Genomic DNA, 17894 nt, shown 5'->3' with positions numbered 1-17894 from the left:
TGGTTCCTGTCCTGCTGGTTTTTACAAAATCTGAATCTGTGAGGTGAAAACCTGAATCTGGGTGCTGTTCAAACACACAGACCAGGCTTCCTTGAATTTACATGTCATCCTGACCCCTGCAGTGTAGGGATGCCAGTATGAAATATTCCCACCTGGAAAGCAAATGTTCTTTCATCAGTGTCCCAGGGGATTTTTTTTTCCCCTGTGAACTTGTGCTAAGTAACACACTGCTATTCAAAGTGAGTTACGAGTTGGGGTGACAATTCTGCATTTATCTTCAAATGAGAGGACTGCAAGAGCTGTCAGGTGACAAAAACAGACAAGCCCCCAAATATTTTGAAAATACATCCTTTGGCATGCTGTGTATGTAACCAGGACCCTGTGGGCAGCTTATTGCCATAGACATGAGTGAAACCAGTCCATGATAAACACAAGCAGACAATTATCAGTATTTTTCATGAGGGCAAGCCTTGAACTAGATATTGAAAGTAGCATGATAAGAAAATAATTTTTAGACTGTATGAACACCCCTGTATAATCAGTGTTGAATGTGTAATATTACCTAAATTACCTGGAAAAAATGTGCAATTTTTTGTTGATCTAATGACGTAAATTATGGCTCCTAAATGTCTATAGTTTTGCATATCTGTTGCCACAGGTATTGAAAAGGTCAAACCTGTGTAAACCGTGTAAAATAAATCCTGTGTTAAAAATATACAATGTAGCCAGTGTGAGATAGAACACTGTCTTTTGTTGTTTAGCCAGAGTAATTTACAATAAAATTTAGAAAATAGTTATAAAAATTATTATCCTAAAAACTGAGCTTCTGCTTTCATGACATTTCATTTATATTTTGCAAAATAATGATCTAGAATGGATTTCTGTTTGTCAGTCCTGTAGTAATACAGAACAAAAATTAAGATTTTTTTTTTTCAATATGTTTTAAGACCCTGGGGAATTTTAATAAGAAAACCATGGGCAAAATGATGCTGGAGCTTCAAGTTAGAACCTAAAAAGTTGTGCTGTAGTCTTGAAAAAATGTAATTGCATATGGTCTGATATTTACTGGATTTGTCAATGCTTTATTACTCTAAGTGAACTCAGCCTCTCTGGTGATAACTTCACTAAATTTTGGGCATAATGATGATACCAAGCCTTCAGCTGGCTTAATAGGTGCTCTAAGTGAAGGTAATTTTAGGGGCCCTCACACAAGAAGCAGAAACAGTAGAATGCTGTTCTCTGTCACTCCTGGCTCCATAACTGAGAGGGTTTTGGTTTTGTGTTGCTGATTTAAAACAAGAGTTCAAGAATTTGCCACATGATGGCACCAAAAAAAGAGAAAACAATTCCTGGGGCAGCTGCATGGCAGGCTGCACAGCTGTCAGCAGCACAGATTTGGCTGCACAGTGATGGCAAATGGTGAGAGCCTGTGGAGCTGAGGTGGCTCCCACAAAGGACTCCTGTCCTGACCCCGTAACAGTATCCATAATGTTTTGTAATCTTCATTTCAAATTTGTCAATCAGACTGACCAGACCACAGCTCTCCCTTCTTTTTGTTTACTTTTTTTAGTGATCTGCATACAGATTTCCCAGGGTTCTTGGTTCCCCGCAACTCTTTAGAGTGCTGAGAGGTGAAATTTCTCATGGCATGGCACCTGATCCTTTCTTTTTTGCCTCCCTCTTTCCACAGAGGATAAGTACGGCGAGTGGAGACGGCCGGCATTACTGCTACCCACACTTCACATGTGCAGTGGACACAGAAAACATCCGCAGAGTGTTCAACGACTGTCGAGACATCATTCAGAGGATGCACCTCCGCCAGTACGAACTCTTGTGAGGGGGATCACCGTGGAACCTGTGGTTTTAAATTCTTTGCTCCTTACTCTTTCTCTTGATACTACCCCACACAGGGTGGAAGAATATACTATAGAAATGTCAGTCTCTTCACTTTGTTTACTTTGAATTGTTTAACCTTAAAGCTGATTTGAAGGAAGTTTGGGTTATTTTCCCTTCATGCTTTTTGGGACTATTTTTGTGCTTTATTTTGACATGCCACTTCTTCGTCATTCCACTAAGCCCTTTGGCTACCTCTGTTCCCTTAGGTTTTGTTTTTTTTAAACTGAACGTGACCCGCTAAATTTTTTCCAGCGGGTTAACCTCAGTTCAGACCGGTATGTCAGCTGGATGACACTGAAGTCATACCTATCCCTCTGTGTGGGTATCCTTTTTAACATGACATTGAAGAGTACTTGATGGGTGAAAAAAAGATTAATGCACTTTGTATCAGGTTATTAAATACTGTTGAGGAAGTAGACACACAATGTAGCAGCACCACAATATTTATTACTCTGTCACAGTTTTTAGCATTTCTGAGTTGCAGGTCAACTGATAAAGTGACCTCCTCTTTTAAGCCGTTACTGGCACAGGAAGTAGAGTAGATAATGAGAGGAACAGTGAAGACAAAGCAATTTTTCTGGGGTTTTGGAGCTAAGTGTCTCTGCACACCTCAGGCATTTGAATTACAGCTACTTTTCAGCCTGTTGCATCTAGGCAGAAAATTTACCACCCTCACTTATGTTATTTGTGCTGTCCACAAATGATCCTTTTAGTTTTGATCATTCTTGGACAACAGTCCTCTCCCTATATATATTTTTTTGTTTTACTGCTGGTTTATTATATTGTACAGACTGTAAAATGTAATATTATTTTGTACAACTTTATTGAAGAAAAATACTTGTAGAAGATCTTTGTGCCTTGATTATGGCTGTACCTGTAAAATGAGCTAAGATGTAAGTATGTTTTTGATTGCGCTGTACAGCTTGATGTCAACCTTACCTGCAGCAGTGACTGGAGGTAAGAACTTTATCTGTAGAGTTTAGGGGTTTTTTTCTGGTTTATATAAAAATGCTCTTTAGTATAAAAATTATAAATTATGCAAATTAACCACTTACCTTTCCAAGTAAGGTATTACAGTCACCGGATGTTGCAGCAAACATGCCTTTTCTCTTCTGAAGTCTCAGCTTTAAAACATTGGAATTCATTCAAGTGTCCAAATTGCAACCTGGTGTTGTTTTAATGAGAAACAAGGAATTCTTTTTCTTTTTTTTTTCTTTTTTTTTTGTCCTTTATATTTAGAAAATATGTTTGGTAATTCTTTGGTCATTCAAAGAACTTCACAATTGCACAGACCGATTGTGAATGTGTAAAGCACCATTATATAGAGCTCTTCAATCTTTGTACCAACAGCGGCTTTCATTGTGCAACTAAATAGCGAGAAAGAAGATAAGAAAAAAAAAAAAGGTGTATAAACCCTTGTGTCTGGCCTAAGAGAATTACAAGATGACATTTTTATTTCTCTTTTAATAAAGAGACACATTAGAAAATTATTTTATTTTAAATATTGTAGAATCAAAATGTGTGAATATTTCTCAAACTTGAATAATTTATGCAAATGACATTCTCAAAACAAGTTGTGGTACAGTACAATATATAAAAAGCAAGAATTGCTGTAGCAATAAGGCATGTCCTTTTTAGTAACTATAACACTGCTTTATATTTTATACATAGGTGTTTTATGTCTGTGACTATATACTTTTCCTGTGTCCAAGATAACCTGTACAAATGTCTAAAATTACAGTTGCAATAACAGAAACCTAGAGAAGTGTTAGACTACATTACTTTATAGAATGTTTTACCACACTTCGGACCATTCCTCCCCACTTCATTTTAAATTTAGGGAGACATGAAGAGCTAACACAGTCCCCACACTGGCACATTTTATTAACTTTTTAATGTTTGTTATTAGTTATAAACCCCAGTCAATCATATTTTTAAAATCAGACCACAGTCCAGTTGAGAACTTGTTTCCATTTGAATTTAAAAGAATCCCATTTTAGATACTATAATATGACCATTTTCTCTTCCCAGAAATCTGTATGTTCAATTTAGTCATATTTCCCAAAAAGTGAAAGGCTGGGCAGAATAAGCTAAACAGTAAACAAAATTCCCAAAATTTTCTTATTTTTCATGCCAAAGAAAGTAATAGAATGAATAGCAAAAGATAGTAATTTTTTAAAAAACTTGCCCCAGTCCAGGAGTTCAGGTTAGAGCTCCCAACCTCTGCAGGAATATCAGCAGGAAAACTGGTCCTGGTGTGAAGTAGTCCCTCTGTTTTTCCTGGGGTGGATGGAGAGCAGCAGTAGGTTTGTCCCACCTTCCCCCACACACTGGAGACACTGAGCTCAGATTTTATCTTTGTGGCACAGCTGGTGGCCTCTGCCTCCCCACAGAGGAGCTAGTGCAGTTTAAAATGTGACACTACACTAAAGTCAACAGAACTTGTGGAATGTAAAAAAAGGCACATTCCTATCCCTGGCAGTAGACTGAGGGCTGAGGCATAGGATAATGTTACTGCAGCTGTATTTGACCTTCCTTCTTGCAGGAGATCAGCAACTGGAGGGCCCCTCACCACACAGATCTCTGGGATGCAATAGGGCCCTCTCTTTTTAAGCTCATCATAGCACATCTTTTGAAAGCAGCAGCTTGAGGTGTCACCCTAATTTTTTTTTTAAGCAGTTTTCAAGTGTTTCTCAGCAAACTGGATCCTCGAGCTTCTTCCCCTTGTTGTCTGGTAGATGGATAACTACAAATTATAAGTCAGCTAACAATTTACTGTGTCAGGAACCAGAATATTTCTTGTCCCAAACCACAGTCCCTTACACACGACACCCTAAAAAGGTTACGGAAATCCGCATCTCTCAGTGCTGATGCATCCAGATTCTGCCTGACCCTAATAAACACAAGTATGACATTTGAAGGGCCATGCAGCAATAAAACAGAGAAACGTTTCCAGTTTGCAAGATTCAGCCTCCACCAGGGTAAGACACAAGTGCAGACTAGTGATGAGGCTATAGGATTTACATAATGTACAGTTACACTTTTAATATACATATTTGATACAAAAATTATAGCAGGAAAAGGACTCATTTGATTGTCGAATACAGTATTTTTGTACAGCATGAAACGTTCATTTCAGTTAATTATTTATCCTGTAGTAGTCATATCAGCTGTATAGGACTTCTATGGTATGTGTAAATGCAACCTGCCTTCAGACTAGCAATCAAATTAGGTCATTTGCTGGCATGAATATAGTCTGATGTTTGACTGTTCTCAGCTTTGGTATTTCAGTGACTGAATGCAGATGTCTGGCTCTTCATACTGCTTTATGCTTACTGATTAAACGCTGAGCAAAATAAAACGGTGGAGTGAGAAGCTGAACATGAGCTAGTACCAGGATCACAAGCAGAGCACCTGCTGCACAGTAGATAGTGAAGACTCTGCTCTCAAATGGAAGGAAGCATTTTTGGAGGGAGAAGTCAGTTGGTGTTATGCTGCCCTGGAAAAGAAATGAAGACTGTCACTTTGCTGTGTTACAGTGGATTCTGAATCAGGAGTGAACACCACAGCTGTCAAATCTCCAATTTCTAAATCCCTATGTTGGGTGGCAAGGGTTGGGGCCAGTTTCCTAGTACCAGTGCCTTCTCCAGGGGGCTGAAGAGTCTGTACCTTGTGGTGCTGGGCACTAACTGGAATATTCACCAACATTAGCCCAGAGGCCAATCTTCCCATCTAGCGTAAACAGAGAGCTGGGCTCCTCATCTGATTTGCCTTCAAGAGAAACCTAACTTTAGCTGCTGTAAATCCACCTGGAAGGAGCCTTCCCAGGCTAAAGTTAGGCTTTTGTGAATGTGCCCCTTCCTCCCCCAAGCCCTCCTCCTTACCCAGTACATGCTGCAAAAACACACGTTGGCTAATCCAAATTAGGAATAAGAACTTCAACAACAAAGAACTTTGTTGGGTTTTGGCTTGACTTGGCAGTTCAAATTAAAGTTTACAGCGGGTCGAGGCTGAGGAGTTAGAACTCTAGTGAAGAGGATGCAACTTCAATTAGCCAACCTCTTGTTTTGCAGTGAAGATGCACTGTCTGCCATGTGCAGAGTGTGTGTGTTTGAAGGCAGCTACTCTCAGGAATGTGGAATAAACAGAACTACTTTCAACAACAAATATTAACAGTTGCATAAAATGAATTTAAACATATGGGTTATCTGTGTATTAAGAAGCCTAAACTCAACAGCAGTAAAACATACATAAAAGATTTCCCCCTCCAAGTCACAGACTACTCTGTAAACAGATTGTAGGTTTTGCTTCTTACTCCAAGTTTCTAAGAGTTCTGTTTTATTTTTGAACTGGGGAACTAATTGATTTACCTCTAAGGATATACTGAGCACTGGAACTGCCTGCACAAGCATAACCAACACACTGTATAAAATGTGAACTGGCAATGAGGAGGCAGACTGTGGGCACGTCACAAACACTTTCACTGCATTAAAGCACGTTTGAAAACCATGATCACCGTGCAAAATTCGAGGTGGATACAGTCTTGTTTTCGTAGTTGGTAAATCAGCCAAGCCAAACTGGTCTTTCTACTGTTCAGTGCACAATACTGATTATTTTTACAAGTCAATAGTTTACAGTGCACCCTCTTTCTAAGAAAATGTACCCAGATACTAATTAGGTCTTTAACAGCATTGCTTTGTACCACACAGAACATGTGGCTCCCACAGATGTACTTTATAAAGTGGATGCAGTGTACTGAGTGGGTTGGGTGGGTAGGCAATTTTTTTTTTATTATTTTTTGTTTTTACAGGTAGAATCAGTTTTAAAATATAGCTGACTGCCATGTTGATTTATCTATGAAAGTTATCTGACAAAAATAAAAAAAAAAATTAAAACTTACCATGATGAAACTAGGATTGTTTCTATTCCTCCAACTGAATGATGGGACGCTGATTTCTGGAATTTTCCCTGCATGCAGCACTTCACAAGCACTGTGAGTGTGCCCACTGAGAACCAAACGGGGCTGAAACCACCATAGAAGCTAGAACACAAAATGGTGAAGCAGAAAAATTAAGTCACAGCTAAAAAAGAATTTTAACTTAAAAACCCTTTTTTTTTTCCTTTGAACAGAGTGAAATTATGCCGGTTCTCATATTCTTACAAAGTGTTTTCTGTAAACTTCTGTTTTCCAATAAGAAATCTGTTGGTCTTGCAATATCAATCACACCCATGTGGCCCTGATCCCAAGTACTGGACTTTTTTTTCCTTTTTTTCTTTTTTTCTTTTCCATAAAGATCAGAAGAACAAAGGCAACAGCATACTGTGGACATCACAAAGAGAAAAACTTGAGGTTTAGTAAAGCAATGCTATTTTCTTGTCCAAGGAAGAATCTTGTACTGGCAATCTGTGAGTGAAGATATTTATGCAGAAGGAAAGAAATAATGATTAGTAAGTTTTTAAGGAATACTTTAAATTTTCTTGTAGTTACTAATTCAGCAAAAGTGATGCTTTCAAAGTGTTGGAAAACTGTGGCTTCATACCATATGTGTCGTAGAGAAAGTACAGAAAGCTGAAGTGGAGGTAATGGCACCATAGCAGATTTAAAAGTGCCAAGACTTAGCTGTACCTGGGAAACTTGGCAGGACCAAGGCCATGATGGTGAAGATCTTGAGGGGAGCATCTCTAACAGGCAGCCTCTCCCCGGCTTCATTAGACAGGAGCAGCTGTGCTCTGTCTGTCTCAGCCAACAGCCTTACCACAATTTTTTAATCTATTTATATCTACACTCATGCCCCCCTCTCACCCACCCACCACCACTCAGGTTCCCAGGAAATCAAACCTTTTGTGATGCCTCTTGAGACAGTACATCATACTTTTCTTTAAAGGGGACGTTTTTCTCCTCTGGAGTAGCAGAATCTTCTCCAGTGCATTCGGCATCACTTTTCCGATAGAGAGGGTAATGCTGGGAGTAATTAAAAGCAAGGATAAGTTGTTAATGATCCAGCCTTCCTGGAACACTAATAAATCCACAAAAACAACACATCAGTATGTTGCTTCACCCCACCTCTAACACACCTGTAAAAGGATGGGTTCTGAAGCTGGAAGCTTTTCCACATCACTGCATCTTTTGTTGGAATTATTTGGTTTCTGTGAACAAAATCAAGCCATAGAAGGGGTGAAGGTAATTAAACAATAGCTAGGTTTTAAGGGGTTAGGGAGAGTGAGGTTGTTGTTGGCTTTGGTTTTTTGTTAAGCAGTTTATTTCAGATAATACTAGCATTGTATGAACTCCATGAATACCCATGTATGAACTCGTAACAGTTTTACTGTGGACTGGTGAAACTCCCATTCTGTACATGCTGTAAATACAGCTGCACTCCTGACTGCAGAAAGCAGCAGCAGGAGCTCTGCACCAACAAGGCAAAGAAGTTTGAGGGCAGCCCAAGGGAGACAGAGTCTGTGAAGTTTTCCATTGGGAGCTGGTTTCCTGATTGACTGCCAGCCCAGTCAGTCATGCTGCCTACTGTGCATCCAGTCAATGAAAAAGGGAAGAGGAAGGAAATACAAGGAGCAATTTGATATGATGAAAAAATACAATTAAAACACTACTAGGCTATGAGGAAAGGATTGTATAGAATCAGGAAACCAAAAGAACATGCTTGAGGGCCATAAAACAGAATAATATCCATAAATATAAATGCAGGATTGTGTATCCGGAGTCAAAGGGAAGGTTACAGAACTTCTGCCATTCCTTGGAATGGAGGAAATGACACTCTGCTGGCAGCACTGACAAGGAAGTTGACACCATTAGTGCAGAACAACACTGTTAATAGTTAAGTAAACACGGTTAAGAGGGGTATGAGGGGGAGAAAGACTTGCTAAGAAGTTGCAGTGTGAATTAGAAGCAGATATTTTTTTTCTGGAGAGTCTGGTAGTATCCTGACTATGCTACAGTATCAGTATTCCCATTGTGGCAGAGGAGTCCCTAGCTGTAATCAGATCTTTAATAATCTCTTACCTGCTGGGAGCAATTCAGTTTGTGAGAAAGAGCCACAAGTTTTGCCTCTGAGGTGCGGCAGACAGCACAGCCATCACCCTCCATGGCTACACTGTTCACTAGGACAAAGCTGGAAAATACCAGGGGGTGGGCAAAGAGAAGTGGGGAGGACAGGTAAACTTCATTTTATAAAATGCAAAGTGTTCCTAAGTTTCACACAGCCCAACAAAGCAGCAAAATGTAACAGCTCCTGAAATCATGTGCTATAAATCCTCCTCTGAGTATCTGTAGCACAGACATGCCTCTTCCTGGTTGGTGCCTGGATACAGTTGTTAATTAGGTTGCACAATGTAGCTTATGCTTCCTGCTTACACTTCAAGACATTTTATCTTTCAATGGATACTTAAGTTGTATTCTAGTAGAAAGTTAGAAGTTCATCACTTCTAACGAGTCACAAACTAAATTCTGAGGGAAAGGAGAACATGCTTCTCTCCCCACAGAGTTTAGACCTCAGAGACAGAATTTGAGACACTGGATTTCTGCAGAACAGCACTACATTTGGGTGACTGCCCTGAAAAAGCTTAGTTTTGTACTTTGTGGTCTTTGACACACAAAACAGGATTTTATTCTTAATAGAAGGTTTCCCTGTAGATTTCAAATCAACTTAACTTCTGCCACAAGATTCATACCCATTTAGTCACATGTTCAGCTAGAGATACATTGCCAGTTCAATTCAGTCTGTTTAAAAGATAAAAATTAGCTGAATGCCTTCACTTAAAAGATACTAGCCAATAGTAAAACAAAAATTAATTCTCTTTTAGCAAATTAACCTGTTTTTATACCACAGACTTGTTGTAAAATAGTTTTTTTAGGAATATTTCATTAATAGTGCAGCTCATTACAGTTAATGGATACCAGACATGCAATTTGAAACTGCATGCAAGAATTCTGCTATGCTGTTTTAGCAAAGGAAACATGGAGATTTTCCTTAATAATTATTTTCTAAACAACTGAAATACATATCTTGAGGACCCCACATCTCCATGATAAACAACAGCTTTATACTGAGCATTCACAAAGCTCAGAGATCTTCCTAAAATAGACACAACCGTTTCCAGACCTGTTCAGAATTTTTAATTAAACATTTATAACGTGTGCTTAATTAAGGGAACCGGTGTAAACCTGTAGGTTTTGAATCTCACATTTCCACAAGTGAGTACAACCCGAGGGCACACATGCCAAACACAGAGTGGCAATGGGCCTTCCCTTCCTGAATCTGAGACTTAAAACACCTTTCTACAAACCCAGTTTTGCATTCCTTCATCAGGTTCCTGCACAGTGTCTGAAGGTAACGGGGCACACAGCACACAACTGCAGCCACGGAGACGCAGCTGTGAGAACAAAGTGCACCGAGGTCTGCTCTGAGCCAAAACCAGCTTGAGCATTATTACCCCACCTTGTGGAAAAACTGCACACACACAACTGCTGTGTTCACCAGTTCCTCTAACAAGGGTTAAGTTTCTACAGACTAAAGAAGTTATTAAAATTAATGAAACTCCTAATTTTTAAACACAGAGGGGGCTGCTTCACGTTTCTTTATCCTGCTGTGTTTACAGCCATGGCTTATTACCAGCTGTAAGGAAGTATAAAGGCACACCAGAGAAATGGATTCTGACTCCACAGTACTTTTCCATTTACAAGGAAATTGTTATACTTTACACAGCTCTATGTATAGCTTCCCGTCCATATCAAACTCCAGGTTTGTACAAAGTGGGGTTTATCACATCCTAAGGTAGGTGATTAAAAAAAAAAAAAAAAGGCTCTAAGTGAAGCATTCCCATACTATTAGAAAAAATTAATTATACTCACTTTATTCCCTTTCGAGTTATCAGCTTTCCTGAAGTAAAGTTGAAAACCTTTTCAAATCGATTTACCTTGTAAGTAGTCATTCTGTGTCACAGAGCAAAAATACAGCTGAGGTAAGAAATTGCCATTGGAACTCATCTGACACAGCTGCTTTAGTTTGCTGGCCATTCATGCAGCTTGCTGCTCCATTATCCAGCTCACACAATCATTTAGGAAATTCATAGGGATGCTCTGTCACCCCTTGTGTCCTCCAGCCCCTCCCATCAGTGCAAGCACCAGCAGAGTGAGGGCACTTACACTCAACTCTCCTGTGCTAACGGGAGTGGAAATATGCTCAGGTGCCTTTCTGAGGAGGAGGCCCAACACAAGCAAAAGCAGCTTCAAGGATTCCATGTCAGTGCAGAAGGATCAGCTCTGAACAACCCTCACATTGTTGGAGAACCATAAACCTGTTTTATGCACAGGCCTTACCCTAAATTACGACACTTTCTAATTTGATCGTGATCAAAAAGTTTCTATATAACCACAAAACAGGTCCCTCAGACCCAGCACCAGTTCCTGTGGGCATGCTGACACTTCAATCTTGGCATTGTGTACTCCTGTCACTGACAAGACTTACTCGTAATGAAATCCGATGTCATGATTGCCAGCGATGACCACCAGCTCCGTATAAACTGAATGCCTGAACATTTTCCGAAACCTCCTGACATCATCTGCCCAGGCCTGCAGGAAAAAAACCAGAAAAATGAATTAGTGCTGTTCCACAGCATCAAAGGTTTGGTAGTGGGTTTGCATGGCAAGGTTTTGGTACTGGGAGGGGCTGCAGGGGTGGTTTCTGTGGGAGCCTCCCCTGTATCCTACAGAGCTAATGCCAGCCAGCTCCAAGATGGACCTGCCGCTGGCCAAGGCTGATAGTGCCTCTGGGATAACAGAATTAGGAAGGTGGCAGAAAAGGAAACTGCAACTGCAGCCAGAGAGAGGAGTGAGAATTTGTGACAGGAAGAGCCCTGCAGACACCAAGGTCAGTAAAGGAGACCGATCTTTTGTATTTTCTCTCCCCAGCTGAGAAGGGAAGTGATAGGGCAGCTTTGTTGGTCACTAGGCACCCAGCCAGGGTCAGCCCATCACAAGTGAACAGAAGCACAAACTCAGATGCTTATATTTTGTAATATAAAATTACAATTTTATATTACAAAATAAATATAAAATTTTGCGAGTTTTATATGAGGGCAAAACTGTCAAGGTACTTCCAAAATGAAGGAGAATCACAACATTTCAACTCTTATCTGAAAACCTAGAAACTTCTACCAAGAGGACAACTGTAGCAGTATTAAAGCCTTTCACACCTAATCTGCTTGCAATTCCTTCAAGAAATCCTAATTTTTTCAAGTAAGAGAGCTGATGATGACATACCTGAGGTGAGCTCCATTTTCCTTCATCAAAAACATCTCCCAGAATAAAAACAATATCTGGCTGCAGTAACCATAAGGCAGTTTGGAAAGATCTCTCCATTTGCCATTCCCTGCAAGGAAAATACAGAACCCATTACCACTGCCTTACCTCTGGATCCTCAGCTCTGAATACACAGACACAGCCTGGAAATGAGAGTGGGAAACTGGCTCTTAGACACTGGATTATGAAAATATATTATGAAATTCAAATTAAACACTTAGAAATCAGGGCTAAGGACAACAGGTGCATCTTACCTGGTGGGTAATTCCACCATGATACAATCAGGAGCAAGACATGCAAGAAGTAATATCAGCTTATTTTTTCCTTACAAATCTAATGAATTGCTGTTTAATAGAACAATGAATTATTGTCCCATTACCTACTACTAAAAACTCTAAAAACTGAGTAGAGATTATTGAAAAAAAATAATTACCTTCTTAGCTTGTCCAGCCAATGTCCTCTGATTTCACCAAGTAGGTGTGTATCAGCTAAAATTATGGCCTTTAGGACTGAAGCTGAAGTCTCTTTTTCACTCCTGTGAGCTGCACCTTTTACATCTGGCCATCGGCATTGAAATATTACCACATAGTAAATTAAAAATTCACAAAATATTAACACTGAGCTGACAAAGCACACAAGTTTCAGCAGAAAACAGAGCCTCCTCTTCAGAGGTAGATTCTTCACAGTAGTTGAGCTAGAACCCAGCATTGCAGTACCAGCATAAGACAATGGCTCAAGTCCTCCTCTCTTGGATGGAATCAGCTTGGGCTACTCAAAGGATCACGCTGGGCTTTTTGTCATTACAAAATCTCTGTGGAGAAAATAAGAAATAAAATATTCATTAAGTCAGCATTCCCTGTGGAAGGCCACCATGCAAGGCCTACAGTGTTAGCTTCTTGTCACCCTGAAAGGCTTGGGAATATGAAATTGACTTAAAGTGTGAAGTTCTCCTCCAGGCACACAGACGGCCAGCTGAGCACAGAACTGCACTCACTCCCACCAGCACCAAGGAAAGCAGATTACAACCAGCCAGGAACTTGGTGCATGATGCTTTTTTAGAACTTTGCAGCGAAAACACTATGAGTGGGGGTCAAAGGTAGATAAAGACAGAGCTTGATTGAGCAGCAACTGCAACAAAGAAAAAAGAAAATCCATTAGGATCCATACAGAATCACTGAGGTTGGAAAAGAACCCCAAGACTGAGTCCAGGCTTTAACCCTATCACACTGCCAAGTCCACCATTAAACCATGTCACCTAGGTGCCACATCCATACATCTTTTAAATACCTGCAGGGATTGTGACTCCTCCACTTCCCTGGGCAGCCTTTTCCAATACAGGACAACTCCTCCACTGAAGCAGTTTTTCCTAGCATCCAATCTAAACCTCCACTGACAAATTTGTGGCCACTTTCTCTTGTCTCATCATTTATTTTTGGGAGAATAGACCAACACCCCCCTGGCTACAGCCTAATCCCAAGTACTTGTAGAGAGCAATAAGGTCTCCCCTCAGCTTTCTTTTCTCCAGGCTAAACAAGTCCCAGAGGATATTTTCCAGCACAAGTAGAGACCATGACTACACCAAATCAATAGCATTGCCACCTTTAATGTGGTTTGTTGTAATCTCCAAAAACCATGGGCAATTCACTATCCAGAATAAGTTTACAGGAGGTTTCCAGGGACACGGGCATAGATACAAAGGTAATTAACTTATGCAGCTTCATTTCTGACAAGAGGAAAACGAGAAACACCTAGCCTCAGAAAAAATAAACTTCACTGCACTGTAGAGAAACAGTAACTGAGCCCCAATTGGTGAGGTAACTGTATTTACTGCTTTCTGCTGCCTTGGATACCTTGTAACCTAAACAGGACTTCACCCCTTTTGAAACTCAGTATTTTTTTCTGTTTTTCCACAGCCCTTGGAAGAAGCACTTCTTCATGGTAAGTGCCCACAAGAAAGTATCCGAGCTGAGAGAACAGGGGACCACTGCCCTTACACTCCAATGAAATCCCTCACTCTCCAGGTCCAGCCTCTCAGGGTCTCAGTCCAAAGGGCACTGCAGGTTTGAAAGCCTGGCTCCTGAAAGGTAAACACTGTAGCATGGTTACAGTAAAGGGACTCCAGGGGACCTAGAGAGATGCTGCTTCACAGGCTCAGGAACAACTTCCAGAGAAATCCACGATATGTGCCGCCCCCACCCAACAACGGGACTGCAATTCTGCTTTCTACAACAGAAAAATTCTAATTTAGGATTAATATCCAGGATGTGAGCAATTACAGAACACAGTATTCAGTGATTAGCAGACCAAGTCTGAATTAGCTAAATCTGACTATAGCTGTGAATATTTGGTACCTTTGAAAATTTATACTCCAAATACCAGGAAAATTGGGAGAAAATTACAAAACCACACAAAATTACTGGATTGTTTCTAAAATCCTGGCCTCAGTTATATGCAGAACACAAAACAAAGTTAAATTGCTTCTCTGTCCTATGAACTAGCCCATTTGATTTATGTTTCATGGAAAGTGAATGCTGATACATGATAATTCTATTATGTTTCCAACCAAAACCCCTATTCGATAATAGCCACTTACTTTCAAACACAAGCTTCCTATATCAGCACTACAGAGTATTTATTTGAGACAAAGAACCATTAGCTGCACCATGAAACATTTCTAATATGCATTATCAAACAGTAGCATGATTAATACTTAATTGCATTGGATTCAGTTCTACCTAACCTTGGTTTAGCAGGAAAAAGTCACTGGCCAAATGTCACAATTACGCAACATGTGGAACTACACATATAGACTGATTAACCTGTTTAATACACATCTCACCTGCACTTTAACTAGCAAAAAGAATAACACCTTGCTTGTACATCTCACAAGGAGGCAAGATCAAAGCAGAGGTGTCTGCTAACTAGTACAGCAACAAGGACAAAAAGACAGGCAAATTCTTATCCAAAGAATATTATCTACAAATGTATTTTTATGGTTTTATCCTGCAAATTAGGAAATAGTACTTATTTGGATTTAGACTTTGGTAGTCTGAGACAGTTCCCTCTTCCAACAAAAATAGTATTCATTTGAACAAAAAATGCCAGAAAGTTATTTAACTTGAATTAGCCATGTCCAGAAAATAAATAAATAAATGAATGAAAAACACATCTTCAAGAGCAATCTGATACTGCCAAGTTTAAAAAAAAAAAAAAAAAAACAAAAAAAACCCACAACAACAACAAAAAAACCACTACCAACAAACCAAACCTGCAATCAGTAGAAAATAAAAATATCTTCAAGGCAAAACTTCCATTTTCAAAAGTCACAAGCAGCAACAGACACAATCAATGCCACAGAGCCTGTCACTTCCACATGCATTCCTCCGGCGTTTCTGCTGCTAAATGTTACTATTTGGGGAGTTGTGCTGCAAACACGGAAGTTGCCAGCGATGCTCCATCTGCACCCTACACCGCCAGCATTCCTCATACTGAAAGGAAAAGCGGAAAGGGAAATAAGAAAAAAAAAAAAAAACCCAACCCAACCTCATAGAAAGTCAGCGATGCAGATCAAGCTGAAAAACAGCTCCTACTACTGGCTGAGAGAAATCCCTGCCCACCTCGCTCTGCCACCTGCCAGCCCATGGCTGCTGCTATCCCATCCCCGTCCATCCCATCCCAGTCCATCCCACCTCCGCTGGGGCTGCTCAGCCGCTGCTGGCTGGAGCTGTGGCTCCGCACGTCGCTGCACAGAGCGTTGCTGCCGCTCCCACTCACACGGCTCATTATTCTCACTAGAGTAGATTCCTTCACCAGAGCTGGGAGACCTTGGTTATGAGGAAAGATCAAAGGATTCCTCACTATTTCTTGTTCTGCACGACATTTAAAAATCAGTAAGTGGACAAGGACAATTACTGAATCATTTAACAACGGGACCAAAGTGTAACTGGAAGTGTAACTTTACACCACAACACTGGGGAGAAAAGCTCCAGTGACTGGCACTGCTTCCTTCTCCAGCACTCATGTTTATTTTACTTATTAACAAATGTTACAAATATTTTTGCACTTAAAATTTTCTCTTATACGTGATACCCTCCTTATTTTCTTCCATCACGTTTATTGGCAATGCAGACCTGCATCGCTCCTCTTCCGTTTCCCTTTTCTATCTCTTGTTCAGAACATTATCCAGTTTTTAATTTACAAGCCAGCCATGAAACAAGGGAACGCAGTGATCTATAGCCAGAGCAGGCACAAGGAGTTCTGGAGCTTTCCCTATCACTTACTGAATATGCAACTCTGAACACCGCACATGCTTTGAGGCAAATTTCTTTGTTAAATTACAGCTGCATAAAACTGTCCTAACAAACCAAGTGGGACACAAGAGTCTTAATTCTACTCCTAGTCCCATCCCTCAAGAGTGTCCATGTATTTTTATAGTGCTAAAGAAGCTGTATTGGGTTACAATACAAACTCTCCCATTACAATGTCACAAAGGTAGATTTACACCTTTCAGAAAATTATACTTCTGTAATGTAACTATGTTAATCTTTCATGGAATGTCCTTACAAATAAGTTCAGATTCAAATCTCACAAGGTTCTGCAAGCTACACTTGTAACTGGGAGTTTCTCTTTTCATTCCCAGCTCGCCTTCCCTGAAGCAACAGGACATTTCTGCCTTGTGGACTGACTTTCTGCACTCCCACTTTCCTTTTCAGCTCTTCAAATACCAGAGTTCTTCGAGTACCTCACTCTTGAATCAATAAAGAGCTTCTGATGAATTTGTCTTTTGATGATGCAAAATGCTCTGAATGCACTTTCCAATTCTGAACACTAAATCCTTCCTTCATCAAAAAATTTTCACTTATTATTTGGATTAAAGAAAAAATCCAAGCAGAGATTTAACATTTTTCTTTTAAGAAACCCCTCTGCAATAATTTAATAATAGAATTAATCTCTGTTTGCATTAGCACATCCTTAGGGCTGAAATTTATACAGACTGATAAATCTACACAGACAATTTGATTTCATGTAGCTTACAGAAAAGGATAAATTGGGAAATTCTGCAAAATAAAACAATTTTATTGTATTTGCATAAACACTCACAACCAAAGTATATTCTGCAAGTGTAAAAGAGATGGATTTCAACCTTAGTTGAAGTTATGCAGATCACAGTTTATTTAAAAACATATAAACAAACAAACAAAAAAATCAAGGTCACAAAATACAACATTTCCAAGCACTTGTTATATTGAGATCACATTACTGAATCTATATTATCAAACTGTGGTACCACTTAAGCAATGGTAAGTTTAAATGTTGCAGCAAGTATAAAAAATGTGGAAAATCTACCTGGCATTAAATTACCCAGCAGTTACAAATGTGCTGTAAAAGGAAGTCCATATATTACACTTATTTGTTTCAAGCACTTTTCATACTCATTGTTCAGTTTCACAGATTCCTGTACAGCATGTTTTAAATCTTCCACCTCTTCAAAAAAATCCTAGAAAAACCCAGAAATATTCATCTTAAGTTTTTTTTCTTGACAGTAAAAGCTAGTCAGCAGTTCAGTTATTCCCGAGTTCCAAGTCACTTTCTATATTTTTGTCAGTGTATGGCTGAGTTATGCAAACACAGCTGTGGCCAGATACAGTAATCAACTACAACCTTAGGTAATAATTTAATAATT

General features: G+C 39.7%; 2 protein-coding genes across 7 annotated transcripts in view; one reads left to right on the top strand and one right to left on the bottom strand.

The window, feature by feature from the left end:
- Window positions 1-3383, top strand: part of GNAL (G protein subunit alpha L) — a 181031-nt gene extending 177648 nt beyond the window's left edge. For all 3 annotated transcript variants that reach the window (XM_015617204.3, XM_015617205.2, XM_033512206.1), the window contains one exon: window positions 1691-3383. In XM_015617204.3, coding sequence (XP_015472690.1) covers window positions 1691-1837 — 147 coding nt within the window. In that variant the 3' untranslated portion in view covers window positions 1838-3383. The remainder of the gene's footprint in view (window positions 1-1690) is intronic.
- A 1462-nt stretch (window positions 3384-4845) lies between these two features.
- The window catches only part of MPPE1 (metallophosphoesterase 1), a 30490-nt gene continuing 17441 nt past the window's right edge, over window positions 4846-17894 (bottom strand). For 2 of the 4 annotated variants that reach the window (XM_015617208.3, XM_019005575.2), the window contains exons 2-10: window positions 12645-13022; window positions 12173-12281; window positions 11379-11482; window positions 10763-10843; window positions 8915-9023; window positions 7972-8043; window positions 7736-7858; window positions 6797-6937; window positions 4846-5395 (exon numbers count right to left, since the gene is read on the bottom strand). In XM_015617208.3, coding sequence (XP_015472694.1) covers window positions 5213-5395; window positions 6797-6937; window positions 7736-7858; window positions 7972-8043; window positions 8915-9023; window positions 10763-10843; window positions 11379-11482; window positions 12173-12281; window positions 12645-12919 — 1197 coding nt within the window. In that variant the 5' untranslated portion in view covers window positions 12920-13022 and the 3' untranslated portion in view covers window positions 4846-5212. Of the gene's footprint in view, window positions 5396-6796; window positions 6938-7735; window positions 7859-7971; window positions 8044-8914; window positions 9024-10762; window positions 10844-11378; window positions 11483-12172; window positions 12282-12644; window positions 13023-15479; window positions 15700-15900; window positions 16865-17894 lie in introns of those variants that run through there. The other 2 variants (XM_015617207.3, XM_015617209.3) reach the window with 2 other exon arrangements.

Source organism: Parus major, chromosome 2 (assembly GCF_001522545.3).
Source record: "Parus major isolate Abel chromosome 2, Parus_major1.1, whole genome shotgun sequence".
NCBI classification, from domain to species: Eukaryota; Metazoa; Chordata; class Aves; order Passeriformes; family Paridae; genus Parus; species Parus major.
The sequence above is the reverse complement of the archived record's forward strand: the minus strand, read 5'-3'. Positions and strand labels throughout refer to the sequence as shown.